Here is a 22,535-nt window from a genome sequence, read left to right on the forward strand (position 1 = left end):
TAGTAGCTGAAAGCCCATGATGTTACATGGGTGTGGCAGCTGAGCCGCACAATCCAGTCTGTCGAGTCTACTTCATTACAACCAATGAGATTATTCTTGCATGTAAATTAGCTGTAGAATTAAGATTGGTTGGGTTACCTCTGGACTAGGACTTTTGGCATGATGCAGATATGTGCCTTACTGTATCTGTACACCACATGTGTGTAATTAGTAAAAACAAACTTGCTGAGAACATAAAAATTGGATGGTAACATACTGCAAATCCAGTGATTGAACCTGGTAGAAATCTAAATAAAGAGCTCTCAGCCACACTTGTAGCTGTTTTCATCACTTCACACTGACTCAACAGACATTCTGTCTGTCAGAGTGACACACACACACACACACACACACACACACTACTCTGCGATTGAGAAATTAAATCCTGTATGATCAGTTTCACTGTTGCATTTCCTCTTTTAAACCTCAAAATTGAAGCTTTGTAAAATATTCAAATGAAAGCCCAAACGTACTCAATCAGTTTTGGGTCAACTTTGATCTGCATTCGCAAACCCTGTTCTATGCTAAGCAACGCTGAGGTTTATGTAGATAGGCTGACTGAGAAGAGGAAAGTTTTCTATCTTGCTCCATCAACATCTCTTCCCCCCCCCCTTTTTTTTTTTTGAAGATAGCTAAGATGAGAAAAGAAAAGGAGTACTTGTGGCACCTTAGAGACTAATATTTATCTGAGCATAAGCTTTCGTGAGCTACAGCTCACTTCATCGGATCACGAAAGCTTATGCTCAGATAAATTTGTTAGTCTCTAAGGTGCCACAAGTCCTCCTTTTTCTTTTTGCGAATACAGACTAACACGGCTGCTACTGTGAATCCTGTCATTAAGATGAGAAAGAGGCTCTAAAGTTTGCTGGTGGGGAAGAGTGTAGCTGAGCAGTGAATCCCCTGAAAACTTGAATTCATTACTTTTGTATTACCATACTACCAAAGAGCCAGAAGAAAAAGATGGCTGATCCAGAGAAGAGCTTAGAATTTTAACTTGAACCCTCAAACTTGCAAAGGCTAATTTCATTCTTCCTTCAAGGAAATGGATTGATTTGTATGACTTGTCTTGCTCTTCTCAGAATACTGGGCAGATCATCAGCTGGTATAAATTGTTCTAGCTCTATCAACTTCAGTTCAGCCTTATAAAGGAGGTCTGGATGTCAAACCTATTTTATGACTTAGCGACTGGTCTGAAATTGCTCAAATGCTGACTTTGAATATCTTTTTTTTTTTTTTTTTTTTTTTTGGCTTCATGTCATTGCAGCTGACTATCCCAATTTGTTTCTTGGAGTGAAACTATAAAGCAAAGACATGTATAAATTACAATAGTACTTTTTAGATTTTGATCCTTCTTTCTTTCTAAGTCATTCATCAGTGTCTTTGTATTCTCCCCTGAAAGGCCACAAAGTGAGACTCAATTGCTCATTGGATGAAAAGAAAATAATGAATGTATACGATACCAGAGGCCCTTTACCACATATTAAAAACTTCATCTTACATACAATAAGTAGCTTTTTAGTTTAAATTTAAAAAGTGATTCAGCATTTCCTCCAAAGTTCAGGGACCTTCAGTTCATATTATAGACATACACAATTTTGGTTATTGTCTGGTATTTGGGGACACAATGAGCAGTTGTCAGGGAGGTAGGTGTGACCTTTTATTTAGTGGGGACTGTCAGGAAGTGGTTGGGAGACACTAAAGAAACTTTGGAGACAGATATGAACTGGCAGTTCCCAACTGTCATTCGACGTGATGTGTGTACACTCCGGACTAGTGTCTAAACCTCACCACCTTTCCAAGGATTCTCCTTTATTTCTAAGTCAAGACAACAAATATAAACCTTACTCTGAAAATTTGAGATGATTCTTCTAGGGTTTTGCCTGGCAAAACTTTAGCCTCAACCCCAGCCTGTTTGCCTTAGAGAAACTCCACATTTTATCTTTTGAGCTGGACTAATGAAATACTACTGATGTGGCTGTCGAGATGTGTCCATCGAAAGCTTTATATCGCCGATGCAGTACCCTAGAACCTACTATCCTGATTCAACTGGGATGAGTGCCTGAAATAGCAACATTTAAAATGAACACTTGGCTGAAATTAGCAGAATTAATATTTAGTCACTGCAATCAGTTTATATTGTAACTGTGTGTCTCTTATAATTCTAGTGACTATAAATTGTATGTGAGTGTGTTACAGGACAGAAGGTGGTGGCATCTAATTATACAAAGTGTCTGAAACCTTGTGCAGCTGTACTGAAATCTACATTGGTTTCAGTTTAGGTTTTTGTGGTAACTACACTAATTAAATGAAACATACTTTTAAGTTCATCATTTCTGGGATAGATTCTTATTTTCCTTGACTGAAGTGAAATGAAAGTCATCCATCAAATTAGAAATTAAACTTTTTGTGGGAGTGCTCACAGAACAATATTAGGATAGGCCAGTAGTTTAAGTCCCAGTGACTGAAAGGTGGTACCATCTGATGACTGTTTACTAGCCTATGTGAAATGAACTGATCTCAATCAAATTTCTTGTGGAGAAGTGTCCACTTACACAACCACTATTACCATTTGCACTATCTGCATCCTTGCTATCCACCCAGATGGAATCATTGGTAGGGTCAGGGCCTTTGTCTATGAGGCAGGCCCCTCATAGGGACTGTACAATGCAAGTCTTTTTTAGAAGTGCAATGGGCCTGGACTTAGACACTTGACACTTCTCTTTTGATGACGCTTAAGAGAGCACCGTTTACAACAGAAGTGTTTTAATGTCTTTTTCATACAGCATGAACAACAAGAAATAGTCTCTGATCATGAGAGAGAACCATTTTGGCCTAAACTGAATCACCTTGGTCTCGTTGCTATTGCCATTCTGCTTCCTCAAACCCACCCTCCCAAATGTTCGTTGCCTTTGCATGTGGTTTCACCTCTATAAGTGGAATGCAAGCTCTTTGCAGAAGGGACCAGATTTTGTAAACTGTTCTGTAGGGTGCCTAGTACAGCTTTAGGTGCTGTAAAATATACTGAATACTCTTCTACTAATTAATAAGGCAGACTTTTAAAAACTGAGCCATGTAAACCCATGATATCTCTAAAAACACGCACAATAGGAAAGCTAACTATTTAGGCCTCAATTCAACAAAACACTTGGGCATATGTTAACTTTTTTTCTGAATGGAACTACCACCTCCCTTCTTAAAGTCAAGTATGTCATTAAGTAGTTTGCTGAGTTGAAGGGCTAGGTCCTGCTCTTGGTCTTGATGTGAGTTTAATCTGTTGACTGCTATAGGAGCAAAGTCAGGATCTTTAACCGTCAAGATAAGCAGTAACAACTCACAATAAGGGGTGTGCTTACACACTCTTCTCCATTTCAGAGCTCTCACATTTGGTTTATAAACTGAAACTGAGGAATGGGGACAAGATTTACAGTGGTGTGTGTTTTGGGTTTTTTTGTTACTGCTGTTTTAACAAGATTTTTTTTAATGTTACTTTACTTATTACTAATAAATACCACATCTTTATGTGGTTGGAACTGCTCTTTTTCCAGCTTGACTCTTTTACATGTGAAATGTTTTGAATCAGATACAGAACACACTGTATAATACTAGAAGGAAGTGGAAAATTTTTAAAATGGGTTTGCTTAGATTGAGGTAGTATCTCTGAAATGTATTTCTTGAGCTCAGTCCTGGAGCACAGCCTGCAGATTCAGGTTGTTCTAGTCACGCCACTCTATTAGCCAGGGCTTATAAATAATATTAATTCTAATAATTAATATGCCTATTTCAGGCAGTGTGTGGTCTGCTGTCAGCATATTAGCAAGTCACCAGTTCTGCAGCTGATTTTGATTGGATCCCAATTATGCAGCATAAAACAGCAGATGTTCTTGGTGTAATCTGATAGCCGTTTTTATTCTGTATTTTCTAATGTATAATCAAGGATAGAGGGTTTGATGAGACCAAGGCCTCTGTCAAGCCCCCACCCCACTCTACCTCAGACTGCTCCCTGACCTGAATAAGGAACAAACAGTTCTGCAGTAAAATTGTTTCATTCTGTGCTGTACCTTGTCCTGTTTAGTTGGGAAAAATAAAGATCTGTTTGACAGTGTTTTTCCATCCTCTGCAAACTTTCTCTAACTGGATGGTTGTAGGTGGTGTGTGTGTGCACGTGCATGCGTGTGGTGTGTTTTTGTTGTTTTTTAAATAGGTGAGACAAGAAAAATCCTTGTGCATAAATGTAATACATCTTACTAGGAATAGATAATAAGCCTGTTGAAAGTAATAGTGTCTATTGTGGCAGACCTGACTATAGGGTAACTGTCATCAACCGGTTTCAAATGTAGTAGGGCTCACAGTGAAAAGGCACTACTGCTGGAATACTCTAAACATTGTCATTTTTAAAATGTGTAACTTAACTCAAGTTGAAGCCCACCTAGATATGAAATGCAATTAGTTGATTTATATTTGCCACTTCTATATTATGTTTTTATGATTTCATGTATTTTTTTTCACTGCCCAAAAGTGTAGTGGGTGCTAAAAAGTGTTCTATGGTCCTTTCTATTCCAAGGACCTTTACAGTACTTCACAATCGGTTACCTAATCCTCCCAACAGACCTGTGTGGGAAGTAGGTAGATATTTCACCTATTTTCCAGATGACTAAACTTGAGGCATAAAGTTACTTTCCCAAATTGCCTCAAGTCCAGTGGTAGAGCTGGTAATAGAACACAGAAGTCCTGCCGTCAGTCCTCTGCTTTGACTATTAGAATTGTGATGTCCATTCTTTTTATTAAGTAAGTGTTTTGACATATTTCTAACACTACTTCACTATAGGATACTGAAAATGGAACTTGCAATGGAAGTATAAATTCTGTCTTCACTATAGAGCCGCCACCACCAACACATCCATTAATAAAGCACAAGTATACACCTAATATGCTTGTTTAGGGAAAGTTATCAAATTTCTTATGATTAGAGTGGTCATGAAAGATACTCAATGAGAAATTTAAGATAAAGTATTACAGGAACTCTGGAAAATACTGTTAAGGGATTGTCTATTTTTCATTAATTCTACTTTTATATTTTTCCTCTGGCTTTACAGGGCACAATGACTACATGTGTCCTGCTACTAACCAGTGCACCATTGACAAGAACAGGAGAAAGAGCTGTCAGGCCTGCCGGCTGCGGAAGTGCTATGAAGTGGGAATGATGAAAGGTGGTACGTACACAACAACAAACACACTTTTTAGCACTGATGGCTGCTTAACTGGACAACCAACACAATTAAGCAAAGACAACTGTTGTTGGCCAAAAAATCCCAACCATGAGTAAATGAGGGCGATATCCTGGCTGAATGGAAGTCCATGGAAATTTAGCCATTGACTTCAGTGTGAATAGGATTTCACCCCTAATACTTTAAATTTTGTTTCCTCACAAGTGGATTTGTCTGGCCGCAGGCTATCATGAGTGAAATCCAGTCCTAAATGTTTGTTTTTCTGCAATATGCCATTCAGCGCTCTGTGAAACACATTGATGGTCTCAGTTCAGGTCCCAGTGGACAGGTATCCACATAGTAAAACCCAGCATCGTTATTGCCATCTTGTTGACTGTTTCTGAGGGTAGGCCAAGACTTGTATGGGAACAGACTGTTAATTATCTTGTATCTAGGTCAGGTATGAAACATATTGGTGAGGTACTTTGGTGAAACTTGCAGTACTGCTGCTCTTACTGCACTACTTCTGTGGATTTATAAAGGGTTGCCACCTTCAGAGCTGTTCTAGCACCCTGCAACGGCACACAATGCACCTGAATTAATTTCCTTTTCCGGTATTGAAATATTCAGGACCTGATTCTCATCTCAGATACACTGAGCTAAATCACAAGTAATTACACTGAGACACTGGAGTTACGCTGGTGTGAGAGAAGAATCCGCCTTAGATGTCAACAGTGGTTGCTGCACATCCCAAAACTGATTGTACTAGAGATATCTGATGATTAATGTTTAGAGGAAAAGTTTTTATAAATAGAGGACACTGCCATCAAATAACCTTTATTATACTGTTCTCAGAGCAAAGGTTCTTTCCAAGAGACCTTTGGGATGTTTTAATAGTGAGTTTTGAGCATTTCCCCAGTAGACGTCGTCTCTCCCTCCTTTAAATTACCACTCCTTTTTGTTAAAGAAACAGACAGAAAGCAAGGGGAGGGGACAGGCGGAGATAAAAAAATTAATTGCAACTAATCATGTGAGTGATTGCATTGTTAAACAATAGAATACCACTGAAATATTTTTGGATGTTTTCTACATTTTCAAATATATTGATTTCAGTTACAACACAGAATACAAAGTGTACAGTGCTCACTTTATATTTTTGACTATAAATATTTGCACTGTAAAAAAAATAGTATTTTTCAAGTCACCTAATACAAGTACTGTAGTGCAATCTCTTTATCATGAAAGTTGAACTTATAAAGTAGAATTATGTACAAAAAAATAACTGCATTCAAAAATAAAAGTGTAAAACTTTAGAGCCTACAAATCCACTCAGTCCTACTTCAGCCAATTGCTCAGACAAACAAGTCTGATTACAATTTGCAGGAGATAATGCTGCCTGCTCCTTGTTTACAATGTCACCTGAAAGTGAGAACAGGCGTTCACGTGGCACTGTTGTAGCCAGCATCGCAAGCTATTTACATACCAGATGCACTAAAGATTCATGTCCCTTCATGCTTCAACTACCATTCCAGAGGACATGCGTCCATGCTGATGATGGATTCTGCTCAATAACTATCCAAAGCAGAGCAGATCAATACACATTTGTTTTCATCATCTGAGTCAGATGCTACCAGCAGAACATTGATTTTCTTTTTTTGGTGGTTTGGGTTCTGTGGCTTCCACGTTGGAGTGTTGCTCTTTTAAGGCTTCTGAAAACGTGCTCCATACCTCATCCTTCTTAGATTTTTGAAGGCACTTCAGATTCTTAAACCTTGTGTCGAGTGCTGTAGCTATTTTTAGAAATCTTACATTGGTACCTTCTTCGCATTTTGTCAAATATTCAGTGAAAGTATTCTTAAAACGAACATGTGCTGGGTCATCATCCGAGACTGCTGTAACAAGAAATATATGGCACAATGAGGGTAAAACATAACAGGAGACATACGATTCTCCCCCAAGGAGTTCAGTCAGACTTAACGCTTTTTTTTTTTTTTTTTTAACGAGTGTTAGCGGCATAGAAGCGTGTTCTCTGGAATGGTGGCCAAAGCATGAAGGGGCATATGAATGTTTACCATATCTGACACGTAAATACCTTGCAATACCAGCTACAAGAGTGCTATGCAAATGCCTGTTCTTTCAGGTAACATTGTAAATAAGTAGCAGGCAACTTTCTCTCCTGTAAATGTAACCAAACATGTTTGTCTTAGTGATTTGGCTAAAGTAGGACTGAGTGGACTTATAGGTTCTAAAGTTTTTACATTGTTTTTGAGTGCAGTTATGTAACCGAAAATCTACATTTGTAAGTTGTGCTTTCACAATAAAGAGACTGCATTACATCATGTGTATGAGGTGAAATGAAAAATACTATTTCTTTTGTTTATCATTTTTACAGTGCAAATATTTGTAATAAAAATATAGAGTGAGCGCTGTACACTTTCTATTCTGTGTTGGAACTGAAATCAATATATTTGAAAATGTGGAAAAACATCCAAAATTAATAATTTTTAATTGGTATTCTATGTTTAACAGTGCAATTAATTTTGAAATGCAGGGAATTATAAAACTGGAGATTAGATGCACCTCCTTTAAAATGGAAGATAGTTTCTGTGTTTTTAATGAAAATATTTCAGTCACATTTATTTAAAAAATTACTAACCTTATCTAAACCTATTTGTAAAGGAAGTCTCAGCAATAGTATCTTGCAGAGACTTAAATCTGGATGGTGGTGTCTTCTGAATGTTCAGAGAGGGTTTCCAGCGCTCATTCTTTATTTTCTCAGGTGAGAGAGGTTTGGCTCAGGACTCCAATTTTAGGCTATTCAGAATGTTTCAGGTTTTCTCTGTCATTATTTCTATCATCCTGGTGATTCAGAGCAGCCAATTACTCCCTTCATTTGGCTTCTAGCTTCAGACTGAAATAGAACTCCAATAATTGATTCATGGAATGCATATGTGTGTATTGTGGCTCTCAACTTAATATTCTGGAGCACCTGATTGGAGTTTATTTCCATCATGAAAAACATAGTCCTTGCAGAACAAAACAACAAAAAAATACAGTAAAGAAATATTAAGGCTATATAGTTAAGCAAGCAGAAAATATCACAATTAAGGCTGCAGCTGCTACCTTAACTCTGCCCTCTTGTAAATATGCAATATCATCTTCAGCTATATGATCATATACGGTTTCTCAAATACAACATTTTGTATCATTTTATGCTACCTTACACGTGATCTTTTCATTCATTTATATTTACATTGCTTTCATTGTCAGAATAATCCAGTATATCTCTATTGAGTTAAGGCTTTTTGATATTCTCTTTCCTCTTAGGTATGCAGTCTAATAATTTTCTCAGCTGTGATATATTTAACAGCAATGTACATATGCTTCTATTTTTTTTAAGCAGCAGTATAGCCTTAGCACCAGTTCTGGGGATTAAATTTAGGACAAAAAAGAATAGCTACTTTTAAATTTGTCCCTGACCACCTCCTAATTTAGGGGTTCTCAAACTTTTTTTTTCATAATGTGGACCACCTCTTAATAGAGAGACTGTGGCCACTGTCCTTCCCATTTGCAGTCCGTGGACCTTTCCATTAGTGATGGTATAACATCCCTATGGCAACTGTAACTGATATATATTGACAAATATTAAAAAGACAGCTAAATACATTAGTTGGTTTTCAACTCATTTTAGTAGCTGAAAATAGGAAGAGCTAATGCCCTGTGACCAGCCACCAAGTAAGCACTGTATGTGAACCATCAGTGGTCCACAGACAGTAGTTTGAGAACCTCCTGTTTTTAATGCAATCCTGTAGAAACTTCTTCTCTCACCACCAGGCTCTATATCTCCTCAGAACCTGTGACCATTTCCATCAGAAAGTTTCAATGCCTGATAAGGTAACACCTGGATCCAGAGCTGATAGTTGAAACTACACCCAGACAACTCTATGGAGACATTGGTGGTCATTTAGTTCTCATTCTGTTGCTTGGACAGCATAGAGGTAATTAAATGAGTTATGCACCTCCATGATCTGTCCTGAGCCAAATCTAGCATGTTACATGGTAGAAAACTTCTCAAGGACAGCTATCATGTTTTAGGTCTTCTGGGAGTGCTTGAAAGCAGGAGAGAACTCAAAGATCATAGAATATCATGGTTGGAAGGGACCGCAGAAGGTCATCTAGTCCAACCCCCTGCTCAAAGCAGGACCAATCCCCAATTTTTGCCCCAGATCCCTAAATGGTCCCCTCAAGGATTGAACTCACAACCCAGGGTTTAGCAGGCCAAAGCTCAAACCACTGAGCTATTCTTGCAAAGAGGTTGGTAGGCATTTGGAGCAGATGACCATACCACCTATTCTTTCCTAACTGCTGTCTTTAAGGTGGGTTTCAGTGAGGCCAGTGACTGACATCTTTTAACTTTAGACATTTCTCTGACAAGCAGCGCCTTTGAGCCTTCCTTCTTCAAGGGTAACATGTTCCACATTCTGATATGTAAAACCATATTTGTTTAATTTTTATAGGTCTCAAGTCAGGTTGATCTGAGACACAGCACATTTTTATGAGTTTCATAGCAGTCGGGTGGGAGGTCACTAGCTCATCCAACTCTGTGCCTGGGTCCCACACAAAGACATGAGAAACCTGTGATAGGGTTTACCTGCTCCAATAAGGTTGCAGGTGTCCTGTGTAGTGCCTTGAGTGCAGCTAGTTAGGTTGCGAACTGGTGAGATATGGCAATTGCTGCAGTACCAGAATCAAAGCTGCTCAGACAAATACCTCTTCCACCATAGTGATGTTGGTGGGAAGAACAAAATGTTTTAAGGAGCTAGTCAAGATTCTCTGACCTTTCCTTTCAGTGGACGTCTTCTGCCTTCCATTCAGTGACATAGCGTGAAGCCTTTGAGGTCCTACTGGACTCTTCACTAGTCAGTTTGTCCAAGTAGCTACAACAGTGAGAAATACCTTCCTCCACGTGTCAAACTGTCTGGAGGGGCTCAAGAGCATGAATACCAACCTCCACGGCAGATTAAGAAACGGGGCACAAATCCCAAACTGGTTGTGAATTCTATACTTAGATTTCACCAACAAAGTATCAAGTACAAACTCCTCAAGCACTCATAGCCTTAACATGAAGTCACAGACTGTACCCATGGGTACTTGCTACCCAGGAAAGCCTATCTTTGGACAGATGGTCCCTTACACCAAAAATCATGACAATGTTGAAGTTACTCTGAGTCCCAAAGGACCAGTCACTTACCCCAGGTCTATTGTATCTTAAATCCTACACCAAAGCCAATGCTTGTAGCCAATCCTATAATAAATTAACTAAAGACTTATTAACTAAGAAAAATAAATGCGTTATTTGCAAGGTTAAAGATACACAGACAAATGATTTCTAGTCTTAAGTTCCAAAAGGTGGTAGAAGCTTCTACAATAAAGCTCTATACATCCTTTAGGGCTGACCCAAGGCAAACAATGGGGATCATTTGCTAATGCAAATCTTGCTCTTGACAAGTCCAAGCAGCATAGAGATCCAGTTTATTCTTGTGAGAGGGATTTCTACTCCCTTCTCCCAGAGTTCAAGCTGATGGGACAAGTCCAAATGCAGATATCCTCTTCCGGGAGGAGAAGTAATCAACAAAGTATCTGTCCTTTGATGTTTCACAGTGGCTCATTTTGATTTCAGTTGGCCGTCTTGTGGGCAGGACCCAATACTTTCTAGAGGAAGCCAGCCTTTACATTAACTTAGGCTTCTTTCCTGTTTGAGTTACACAGTGTGACAGGGTCGGGCCAGATGGCTATAGGAGAGTAACTTTTTTTTTTTTTTTTTGAAGCAGAAACGAATTTTATTTGTGTAAAACTTACAGAGAAATCACCAAAAAGGATCAAGCAAAACTATGCAACAAAACAAAAGCAAATGCAGGGTATAACACAGCAGCCTTCAGGAGGGAGAAGTGTTCAGGCTAGCCTGGGCCCAGAGCAGGGGGGCTTCCTCGACACTCGTGGTCTTCCACCCCCTCGAGTTACCGAGTGCCACACCCAGTGTCACCGATTATTCCTCTCCTGAGAGTGCCCGACAAAATGGGCACGGCTGTGGGCTGGGCGGTTTGGGGATGGGGGGGACGTACACCCACATGTGATAGGACCCCTCCTAGGTGACAGTGATGATGGTATCCACAGAGGCAACGGCTGGGGCTGGGGTCTCTCGCTCTTCCCCTCAATCAAAGGTTCAGACGGAGGGAACTGGACGGGTCAACGAGCAGAGAACCTCTGACAGCACCCACCGCTCCTCAAAGGCGTCAAGGGAGTCGGTGGATGCAGCCCAGAGGAACTCCGCCCGGATACGTGAATGTACTGAGGATCGGAAAACGGCCCTACAGTCGCAGGATGCTTCATTGGCCAGCCTCCCCTCTCTGGTTTTATAAATGGCTGTTTTAGCTAGGGCTAGGAGGAGGTTAACCAGGAGATCCCATGACTTTGTGGGGTCACGGATGGGGAGTGTGTAGATTAAAAAGGTGAGGGGAAAAGTGTAGCCAAAAGCGTAATAAAATATTCGTGAGGAGCTGGAAAAGGGGCTGCAGCCTGGCACACTCTAAATATACGTGTGCCAGGGTTTCCCTCACGTTGCAAAAAAGGCAAATATCCAGGATGGGGGTGAACCGTGTCAAAAACACGCCCGTGCTCACAGCTCCGTGAAGGAGCCGCCAGCTAATGTCCCCGATGGGCCTCGGGACCAAGGTGGAATACAGGCTGGCCCACCGAGGTTGCGCACCCTCCAAAGGTGGCAGGAGGTCCCACCACTTTTGTATCGGGGCGGGACACCAGGGTGTGGGCGTGAAGGGTGTGAAGCGTGAGTGTGTATAAATATTTCCGTGGTGTGATTTGGAAGCTGACCAGCTGCAGTTCATGCAGCCGGCTTGCAGTGAAAGTGTGAGGGGTTTGTTGGGATCTACGGGGTAGGGGCCCAATGGAAAGGTCTGGCGGGCCTGGGGTAAAAGGTGGGCGGGGTGCGCCCTCGACAGGGCTCGATTAAGATAAGCCCGAGTAGCAGGCGTCAAGGCGGCCTTCGCTTCCTGAAGTACGTGCCGGGCGGTACGAGGTCTGGAGAGCCCCATGCGCTGGGCGAGCGTCAGGGGATCCAGCCAGTCTCCCCGGTCATAGTCCAGGAGGTCTCCGACTCTCGTGACTTCCGCCAGGACCAACCTCTGACGCACCGAGCGGGACTCCGCCACCTGCACACGGAGCTGGGGGTTGTGTAGCAGGGGCTCCGCGAGGAGATCTGCTCCCACGGTGGCCGCCACAGACCTGGTTGTTGAGAACAGTTTCCAGGTCCGGAGGAGGTCCTGGTAGAAGACCGGCAGCCCGGAGAGGTCTCGCGGAAAACCTCTCGGACAGAGATAAAAGAGCTGCCAGTCGTATCGGAGCCCTTGGAAGCGGCGCAGGAAGGGGTGCGCCAATATGCTCCACGTCGAACTACCTGCACTATAAAGGAGCCTCTGCAGGGCCTGGAGGTGGAAGACACGGACCTGAGTGTGCAGACACTTCAGGCCCTGCCCTCCTTCCTTCAGGGGTAGATGAAGAACCCCAACAGGGGCCCAGTGCATTCCTGACCAAAAGAACTCTAGAATCGATGTCCGGAGGTTGGTCAGGAAACCCGGGGCCGGGACCAGGGTGTTGAGCCGGTACCAGAGCGTGGACAGGACTAGCTGGTTAAGCACCAGTGCTCTCCCTTGGAGGGAGAGACATCTGAGTAGCCTCGTCCATTTCCGGAGCCGCTCTATCACCCCGCCTTCTAAATTTCGCCAGTTCTCCGGCGGAGAAGGGTGTGTGGCAGAAAGGTAGACGCCTAGGTAGAGCAGTGGACCTGCGCTCCACCGGATGGTCTGAAGCGTGGACGGGAGGGAGCTCACCTGCTGCCAGTCCCCCACCGCCAAGCCAGAGCTCTTGACCCAGTTGACTTGGGCGGAGGAGGCTGCCGAATAGATGGCCTGGCAAGCCTCCGCCCGCACCAAGTCGCCCGGGTCCTGGACCACGAGGAGCATGTCATCGGCATATGCCGACAGGACCAGCCACAGCTCCAGCTCCCGCAGCACCAACCCTGTCAACCTCCTTCGGAGGAGACAGAGGAAGGGCTCGATCGCCAGAGCGTACAGCTGGCCCGAGAGGGGGCACCCCTGCCGTATTCCTCGCCCGAAGATGACCGGTTCGGTCAGGGTCCAGTTGAGCCTAACCAGACACTCCGCGGAAGCGTACAGGACCTGGAGAAAACTCACAAACTGAGGTCCGAATCCAAACGCCTCCAGAGTGCTCAGGAGGTACCCATGGTCCACTCTATTGAACGCCTTCTCCTGGTCGAGAGACAGGAGGGCGAACGACAGACCGTCTCTACGCCCGAGTTCCAAAAGGTCTCGGACTAGAAATAGGTTGTCAAAAATGCTGCGGCCCGGGACAGTGTAGGTCTGGTCTGGGTGGATCACGTCCGCCATCACGGACCCTAGCCGCAGCGAGATTGCTTTTGCTACGATTTTGTAGTCCGTGCTAAGGAGCGAGATGGGAAGCCAGTTTCGTAAATCGCGGAGGTCCCCCTTCTTCGGCCACAAGGCGAGCACCGCTCGCCTGCACGAAAGAGGGAGGACCCCGCCCTGCAAAGACTCGGCCCAGACAGTGGCTAGGTCTGGGCCAAGGGTGTCCCAGAATGCGCGGTAAAACTCCACGGTCAGCCCGTCCATGCCCGGAGATTTATTGGTGGGCATGCAACGGAGGGCTTCCAAGAACTCGGCCAGGGTGAGAGGCAGCTCTAGTCAATCTCGGTTGCCCACACTGACCGTGGGGATTTCCTTCCAGAGCACCCTGCAAGCACCAGGATCGGTCGAATCGGGGGAGAAAAGGCTTGTGTAGAAGTCACGGGCCCTCCTACACATCTCCACCGGATCCGTGAGGGGGGTGCCGTCTTCTGCTAGAAAGCAGGTGATGTATTTCTTGGCCCCCCTCATTTTCTCCAGGGCGTAGAAGAAACGGGAGACGCGATCCATCTCCCAAAGGAGGCAGATGCAGGATCGAACAAAGGCACCTCGGGCTCGATGGCCGTCAAGGGCCCGGAGCTCCTCCCGCTTCTCCCGGCACACTCCACAGAGGAATGGGTCCTCGGGGCTGGCTGCCAGATGCCTCTCCATCTCTAAGACCTCCGGTTCCAACTGCTCTATGGCTGCATTCCTCCGTCGGCTGGTGCCCCGGGTGTAGTCACGGCAGAAGAGCTTGGCGCGCACCTTCCCTAGATCCCACCATCGCCACGCCGAGGGAAAGACACGCCGCTGCTCTCACCAGGCCAGCCAAAACTCCCGGAAGGATGTCACGAAGCCCTCATCCTCCAACAGGCTGCTGTTAAAGTGCCAATAGGCCGGCCCCGGTCTCTCTGCGCGGAGGGAGGCTGTTATGGTGGCTAGATGATCGGAAAATGGGGCCGGCCGAATGTTGGAGGAGTGGGCTTGTGAAAGATGGAAATGGAATAAATAAATACGGTCCAACTGAGAGTGGTGTGACCGATGGGCCTCCACCCGGACAAAGCTGAATGTGGAAGTGTCATCTGGGTGGTGGTCATGCCAGACGTCCACTAGGGAGTGATGTTCGACTATATTTCTCGGAGAATGTTCGTGGTGGCCGGGCTCAGCTCGGCCCCTGAGCGGTCCTGTTCCTCGAGGGTGGTGTTAAAGTCCCTTCCCAGGACTAGGCACTCATGAGAATCTAGGGTGCCGAGGAAGTCGGACATCCGCTGATAGAATTGTGGCCGCTTCGGGCTCGTTGTCGGGGCATAGATGTTAACGAGGTTGACCACGAGCCCCTCCATACGGACTCGGAGATGCAGCAGGTGGCCCGGCACGGCCTCAGTGACCCCTAGCACCTCGGGCCGTAGGTTGGGGGAGAACAGGGTCGCCACTCCAGCTTGTCGAATCATGAAGTGGCTAAAGTAGACCCCCATCCCCCCACTCCAGCCGCCAGCTGTCCTCGGCGGTCGGATCCGTATGGGTCTCCTGCAGGAAAACCACAGAGTACCCCCCCTTCCCGAAGCTAAGAGAGCACCTGGGACTTGCGGAGAGCCATCCTACAGCCCCTTGTGTTCAAAGTTGCAATAATGAGAGGCGTCATGCGAAGGGCTGGGGGGTCGGGGTTCCTTGTTGGCGGGGGTGTTCGCGGCCCCCGGCGGCTCGCGCCACAATCCGTGACCCATCCTGTAAGTGAGTAAATCATCACGGAAGCTGCAGGCCTCCCGTAGGCCGCGGCACTGTGCCTTCCTTTCCCTCTACTCTCCTTTATAAGGGCCCTTGTGGCCTGGAGGATTTGATCAAAGTCCTCCCATAGCTGGAGAGCTAGCTGTACCCTGTTGCGGGAGCCACAGATGTCTTCTAAAAACTCCCGCAACGCTTTTCGCAGCTCATGGGGGGGGTGGGGTTGCGATTTCCCGGTTATTCCCTGGTGGGGCTCTTGGTGCAGCCTCGTGGTCTGCTGAGGCGGGCAGGCAGGGTGCAGACCGCAGGCAGGGTGCAGACCACCGACAGGGCGTCTGACAGGCTAAAGTTGTTAGGTCCATCTCAAGCCTTGGGGTAGAAGGGGATGGCGGAGGGAAAATTGCAGCTCCTAAGGGGTCATGGCAGGAAAATGCAAAGACTGCTCCTTGGGGGAATCCTCAAGAAAAGGGAAAGAAATAACCCCAGGGGCAGCAATAGCATTGCAGGAGGAGGTGGATTGGGCAGGACGGGGCGGGGGCGGGGGCAGGGGCAGGGGCAGAGGCGAGGCTCTGGGCTTCAGGAGGCAAGCAGCTAAGAGGTGGCGCCTCCTGAACAGATTCAAGGGTTAAGGGGGGCTCCCAGTGATGCTAGACGCAGTCTCTGTGGTGGATTTGGCAGCCACGGCATCAGGTGGTAGACCACCTTCTGTAGGGTGCTCGCCCAGGAAGGCGGTTAGGGGGAGGGATCCTGGGGAAAGGGGGATTGGGGTGAGGTTGCCCAGATCGAGGCCAGCCGGCAGTAGGTCATCCTCTCCCTGGGTGACTGGGGTCAAACCCAGGGCCTCGATCTCCTCATACATGGAGGAGAGGTCGTCTTCTGCCATCCCAGGGGTCTCCCCTCTGGCGCCCGCTACGACGGTCGCTTCGGGGTTCGCGGGGGGTTTGGGTGATATTCGGGCAGAAGGGGCTTCCTCAGGGGTCTCGGAGGGGAGGGTCTCCTGTGGAGGGGAGACTCTACCTTCCAGTGCTATTTTGTCTTCCCCTCCCGACACCGGCGGATGGATCTCACTCGTGGGCATAGCGGAAGGCTCAGTGGCAGTGCCTCCCTTCCTGGTCTTCCGGGGGGCCTCCGCATCAGATGGGTGCAGTGGAGCTCGAGCCTTCCGCTTGCCTCGCTTTCCCTGAACTAGGGTCCAGCCCTCCATAGCATTGTCTGGGGGTTGGTTAGCAGGGGTCGTGTTGGGGGGCAGAGGTGATGGTTCAGGGGGGTAACGGTGAGGCAGCATGGGGGGGGTTCTCCTTGGGGTGGGCCCTCTCCTATGCCCGGTAATATCTTTGCTGCACCCTCCTCCATAGGCTCTGCTGGATTGTTAACAGTCTGGGTGTTGTAGGGGAGGTGTCTCTTGGGCCCGGGCGGGAGAGGTGGTGGATCGAGCAGGAGGAGAGGTGGTTTCAGGTACCGGGTGGCCAGGGGCATCGGCAATGACGGAGCCGATGTCCTGCCAGGTCTCGGGTGCCCCTCCCTGCCGGGCCAAGGGGCAGTCTCTTCGGACATGCCCCGCTGATCGGCAGAGGTAGCACCGGGCCTCTCCTGTAGAATAGTAGACCCGATAGCGGGCTCCCTGGTAGGGGATCAGGAAGGACCCCTCAAGCGCCTCTCCGTCACGCGCCGCTGGCGGCGGCGGTAGAAGCTGCATTTGCCGGCGGAACGAGAGGACGTGACGGAGGGTGGGGTCCTTGCAGCCCAACGGGAGAGGGCTGATGACAGAAACGGGTTTCCCCAGGGTGGAGAGAGCGGGTAACAGGGCGGCATTGGGTAGAAAGGGAGGGACAGAGGTGAGGACTAGGCGGATGCCCAGGTCCTCTAGCGGCTCCAGGGGGACAAACACCCCCCCACCACCAGGCCCTTCGCCGCCGCCTCCTGGGCAGCAGCCTCTGATGCTAAGAAAAAGACGACCTTCCCATACATTTTGGAGGCCACCACAATAGCCGTGTGTCCTACCACCCTCGCCAACGCCTGCACATATGTCTCCACGTGGGGCGAAGCGGGCACCAGGAGGCAACGGATGCCGTGCTTCCTGGTCATGGTGGGAAAGGGGCCGCTATTGATGGTAACGGAGGCGGTGGGTGGGCGAGATGACGAGGCGGCAGGTGTGCGGGAGGCTGCCACCACTCAGGCATATGCCTTGGGGGCCGGGGGAGGGACGCTCGCAGAGCTGGTGGAGGGAACAGCGGGGAGGGATGCCATGGTCGATGACGAGGCCACAGCGGTGGGGGCAGCCCCTGCCATAGAGGGCCTGGTGGTTGTGGTGGGGCCCTTTCCCTTCTTCACACCCTGGCCTTTCCGGCTAACCGGGAGGGCTCTCCTAGAATCTGGGGGGGTAGTGGGCGTAGCAGCGGCAGTAGTCACCCCGGTGCCTCCTGCTGCCGATGCCCCAGCGGGGCGGTGGCAGGTGTTTTGGCAGCAGTGGGCGGGGGGAGGCTTGGGGGTTGGGCAGGGGGGTAGGTGGGGGAGGGGCAGCTGAGGTTGTTAGAGGGGCCTCACCCCTCTCATTCCCTGCCTTCGTGAGTAGGGAGAGACCAGAAGGAGGAGGGGGGACGGGGAAGCAGATTAACCACTTCTCCCTGTTGGGCTGCAGGTGGGGGGGGGGGGGGCAAATGGGTCGGACTGGACAGGGGGAGGAAACAGGAGTTGGGGTCAGGTAGTAGGGGCAAACTGTGGGGTGGGCAGTCCGGGGGGGAACGTGGACCCACGCGCGTTTGTCCAAAGAGTCTCGTTTGGTCAGCTGTCGTTTCCGGTCCGGACGACGGAATTCAGAGCAAGCAGCTGAATCCAGAGGCAGATGGCAAGTTGCCAGCAGGGACGGACGGCGGGGGGGCCATGACGGTTGTAGTAGTGTTGGGGGGGCACCGATGGATCGGGGGGCAGCTCTGTGCCACGCCCCCTGTGCCCCTACAAACGCAGTTAAGACACAGTCAAACTCCCCCCACACGAGAGTACAGTTCAAAAGTTACTCAATCTTACGGCCCCCTCCACGATGATTTGTAGCTTCCCTGGGCGATTCCTCTGTCGGCCGTCTTCTTTCCCGGGCTTTGTGGAGCATTCCAGAAATGCCAAGTAGATAAGAAAAAAATAACTTGGTTAATTACAGGTCCACAAATGAACAGCAAATGGCTGGGTCTGGGGGCTTCCACTCCCCTCCTCCAGGGAGCGGGTCAGCAGTCCCCCCCACCCCCCGGGGGTTTCAGCTGGAGCAATAGCAGCGTCCAAAAACAGGCATGGGGGGGCTTGGCAGCAAGCTGGCAGCCAACCAGCACTCGAATGGCAGCAAAAAAAAAACAAAACGAAGAAAAAGCGTCTGGCCCGGTCGGAGGGGGGGGAACTGAAGCAGGGTCAAAGAGTAAGAAAAGTCCAGGCCAGGGGGCTTTAGGAGAGAATAGAAGGCAGATAGCTGAGCAGCAACCGAAGGAGGTCCCTTTTCCCTGGGTAAGGGAACAGGGAAGGTTCAAGAACAATCAGGAACCTTCTGGAGACAATTAAGACAGACTGATTAGAACACTTGCAGCCAATCAAGAACTTGCTAGACTCAATTAAGGCAGGCTAATCAGGGCACCTGGGTTTTGAAAAGGAGCTCACTTCAGTTTGTGGTGCACGTGTAAGGAGCTGGGAGCAAGAGGCGCTAGGAGCTGAGAGTGAGAACGCGTATTGTTGGAGGACTGAGGAGTACAAGCATCATCAGACACCAGGAGGAAGGTCCTATGGTGAGGGTAAAGAAGGTGTTTGGAGGAGGCCATAGGGAAGTAGCCCAGGGACTTGTAGTTGTCACACAGCTGTTCCAGGAGGCACTCTAGACAGCTGTATTCCACAGGGCCCTGGGCTGGAACCCGGAATAGAGGGTGGGCCCATGTTCCCTCCTAAACCTTCCAACTCCTGGTCAGATACAGGAGGAGTTGATCTGGACTGTGGGTTCACGAAAACGGCCAAGCTGAGGGCTGCCGTGAAGCTCCAAGGCAAGCAAATCTGCCAATAAGCGCAAGACCCACCAAGGTAGAGGAGGAACTTTGTCACAACAGTTAGAGGTTTATAATGCAAATGCTTCTTATAACCATATAATATGGGGTACAGATGTTCAATAAGATTAATACATGCAGCAGCTTAAAGCATTTAATTAAGTCTGAACACTGGCTCATAAACTTCATACGTCTGTTAGCAAAACAAGGGTAAGACAGACTGGTTTCCAGCTATGCATTTGTCAGTGTTCATTTGGGGCCATGAGGCCCTAGCACTCTGGTCTGCCAGCATTACATCAGACTTTGCTGGTAAACTAGCCTCTTCATCTTCAATGAGTTTCTATGAATCATGCATTTGTCACCTGCAGATTGAACTATTGTCACTCACTGTATTTGGGACCAAAGATGGCAGCATTGCAGCCTAACTTGTGTGGAGTGCAGCATACCACCTCAACAGGAAAAAGCACCTCAGAACACATTGCATTACCAGTGCTGTTGCACCTCCATTGGCTCCCATTTTCTTTCTAGTGTTACTGCAAGGCTTCGGTCCAAATGGATTCAGTCCTGTTACAACAGAAACCATTGAAGCACTGGCCCTCCTGTGGCAAATTCAGCTAACAGTGCCCAGAACGCACAGCTCATTAGAGCTGGAGCTAAGGCATTTTTGGTCAAGGGGCTGCCTGTAGAATGACCAATTGTAGAAGATAAGCATGAGTCAGTCTGTTTTCAGGACATGCTACATGAGACACCTTTTTGGCAGAAGGTTTCTCACAATAATGGGTCCTGATTCATGAGGAATGATCTTTGTTGCTACAGTAATAAAAATACTAATAGTAACAACAAGAGAGCAGTATGCAGAGCTGCTGAACCCAAGAAAGGTAAATGGCAGAGTCCACTGTAGATGACTCTATGCAAATCTTAATTACTGTATTCAGTGCAAAAATCTTGAAGTAATGAGTGCCCTGAGACATGCTAAATAAATTTAGTAAAGGCTTTTGTGCTTGTGTATGTAAGATATAGTGTCAGCTGATGTAAATCAACATAGCTTCACTTACTTCAGTAGAGCTTTTCAAAGTCATTCGGTGGAGAAGGTGAAATTCATTTTTAGTTATGGTACGTAGCTGTACATTTAGGATACCTTACCCCTTCCATCCATAGCAGAATCCCCATGGATGTCAATGAGAAGATGCACAAAGATCAAGGGTGTAATCTAGCCTCTATGTAGTAACTAAATTTTTAATTACTGTTGTGTATTTATTGTCACAATCGGTATCATTCAGTGGGAAAATATGCCTCCCTCTTTGGATCGCCACTGTGTTTACTTATTTTATTTCTTTCTTGTCTTTGTTTTTCTCCTGTAGCTCAGTCTCTCCCACAGTTCTGATACATATAGGCTGTTCCCGTTCTGTCCACAGTTTGAGGAGGCTGTTCAAAGCTGTAGTACAACCTATGCTAGCCACTCCCTCTTCTCCAGCCTGCTGCCAGCTCTTTCTGCTTCCGTGGCAACAGTCAAGTGGTGGTTCACTTTGCTCCAGATTTTTTTTGACAGCTTATTATTTTATCCAATTTTTCAGACATTAGCAAACAGCTTTTCTTCTCCCTCTCCTGGTTTGAATACTGAGTCATGGCATGGTCTCAGTCACACAGAGCCAGTACTGCAATGCCTCTCTGACAGACTCCTCTCCTTTGCCCCGCAAGGTGTGGTAAAGCTGTCATGCAAACATGAGCTTAAATCCAAGCAGTGTTCTATGCGTGAGGCAGCTCTTACAGGCTCATAGGAGGGAAAATTGTGCCCTGCCTGTTCTCAGTCAGCTGACCCTTGCACTGCTAAAGCAAGGGACTACTGGGCAGGCATGTTGGGTCCCCACCTGCACCAAGAAGTCACAATTCCCACACACAAGAGCATGATCTGGAGGTGTTGAGCAGAATGGTGGAGAGACTCTATGGATGAGGAGAACTTTAGCCAGCCTGGGTTAAGTTCCAAGGCAGAACAGACCAGGGGAGGGAGTAGAGGAGAAACCCTTAACTGGCATGTGTTTTCCTTCCCTCCTCTTTCCCCCCCCCCAAATGGGTCCCAAGTTCCCTAGGAAGAAAAGCTGGGCACTCAGCTCCCCTTCTTCCCAGCTCAAATCAGGGCAATATAGTACCTGCTGTCCAAAGCCTCACCTGAGACAGCAATCTCACTGCACACATCCTTTCAGGTTGTGATCAGAGAGGCATGGGAAACACCTGATAAGAGTAAACACGTAAGTAGGCATGCATTTAGATATTATGAGTTGCAAGAGCTGAAAAATGCCATTAGAGGTATACCAATGGTTGATTCTTTAGGGGCATCTCTAGCTAAATATATGATGATCCCATCCAACTATTAGAAAGATAAAAACCACCCTCAAAGGGACTTTGAGGCCTTGACAGACACTTTTAAAGCAGCCTTGACAGCTACATGCTTTGTAAGAACTCAACAATGTCCTGGTTGGGTGACCTTAAGGCCCTGAAGGATAGACTTTCCTGACTAACGGTCTACACTTAAGAAAATTTCTGTAACAGCGGCCTTTGTGGTAGAGGCCTCAAAATGTATGCATTGAGATTTTAAGCCATATCTGGTTTCACCCCAGAATGCTGACGCTCTCTCCAAATATATTCTGTGCTTATCTAAATTCCCAGGTTCTCCCCTTTTTATGGAAAAACTAAACCAAATAGTGGCAGAGAGTACTGTCAAACTGAAACAGTCCCTTCCCTCCCCCCTCAGTGCTCCAAGGAGGAACTACAGGACAAGCAACAGACAAAAGCACTCCTTTTGTCCATCTTCACAAAGGTACCAGAGGAAAGAAACAGGTACATCAAGGGTTAACCATGGAAAAGGGTATCAAGTGGAAAATCCAGAGGTGGATCCATAGCTTCTAAGAGCCCACTATGATGTTAAACTAATATGCCTCTTCCCAGACCTGAACCTATGAGGCAGAGTTTCCCATTTTTTAGTAGTCTCGATTTACCACAGACTAGTGGATGAGAGAGAGAATGAGTTGCAGATACTCCCTGGAACGAAGGGCCATACCCCATCTTTT

General features: G+C 47.2%; 1 protein-coding gene across 2 annotated transcripts in view; it reads left to right on the plus strand.

Annotated features, from left to right (window-relative positions):
- ESR1 (estrogen receptor 1) overlaps positions 1 to 22,535 on the plus strand; it is a 190,577-nt gene that overhangs the window by 61,993 nt on the left and 106,049 nt on the right. For both annotated transcript variants that reach the window (XM_007060337.4, XM_043543165.1), the window contains one exon: positions 5,133 to 5,249. In XM_007060337.4, the coding sequence (XP_007060399.2) occupies positions 5,133 to 5,249 (117 nt within the window). The remainder of the gene's footprint in view (positions 1 to 5,132; positions 5,250 to 22,535) is intronic.

Source organism: Chelonia mydas, chromosome 3 (genome assembly GCF_015237465.2).
Source record: "Chelonia mydas isolate rCheMyd1 chromosome 3, rCheMyd1.pri.v2, whole genome shotgun sequence".
NCBI lineage: Eukaryota > Metazoa > Chordata > Testudines > Cheloniidae > Chelonia > Chelonia mydas.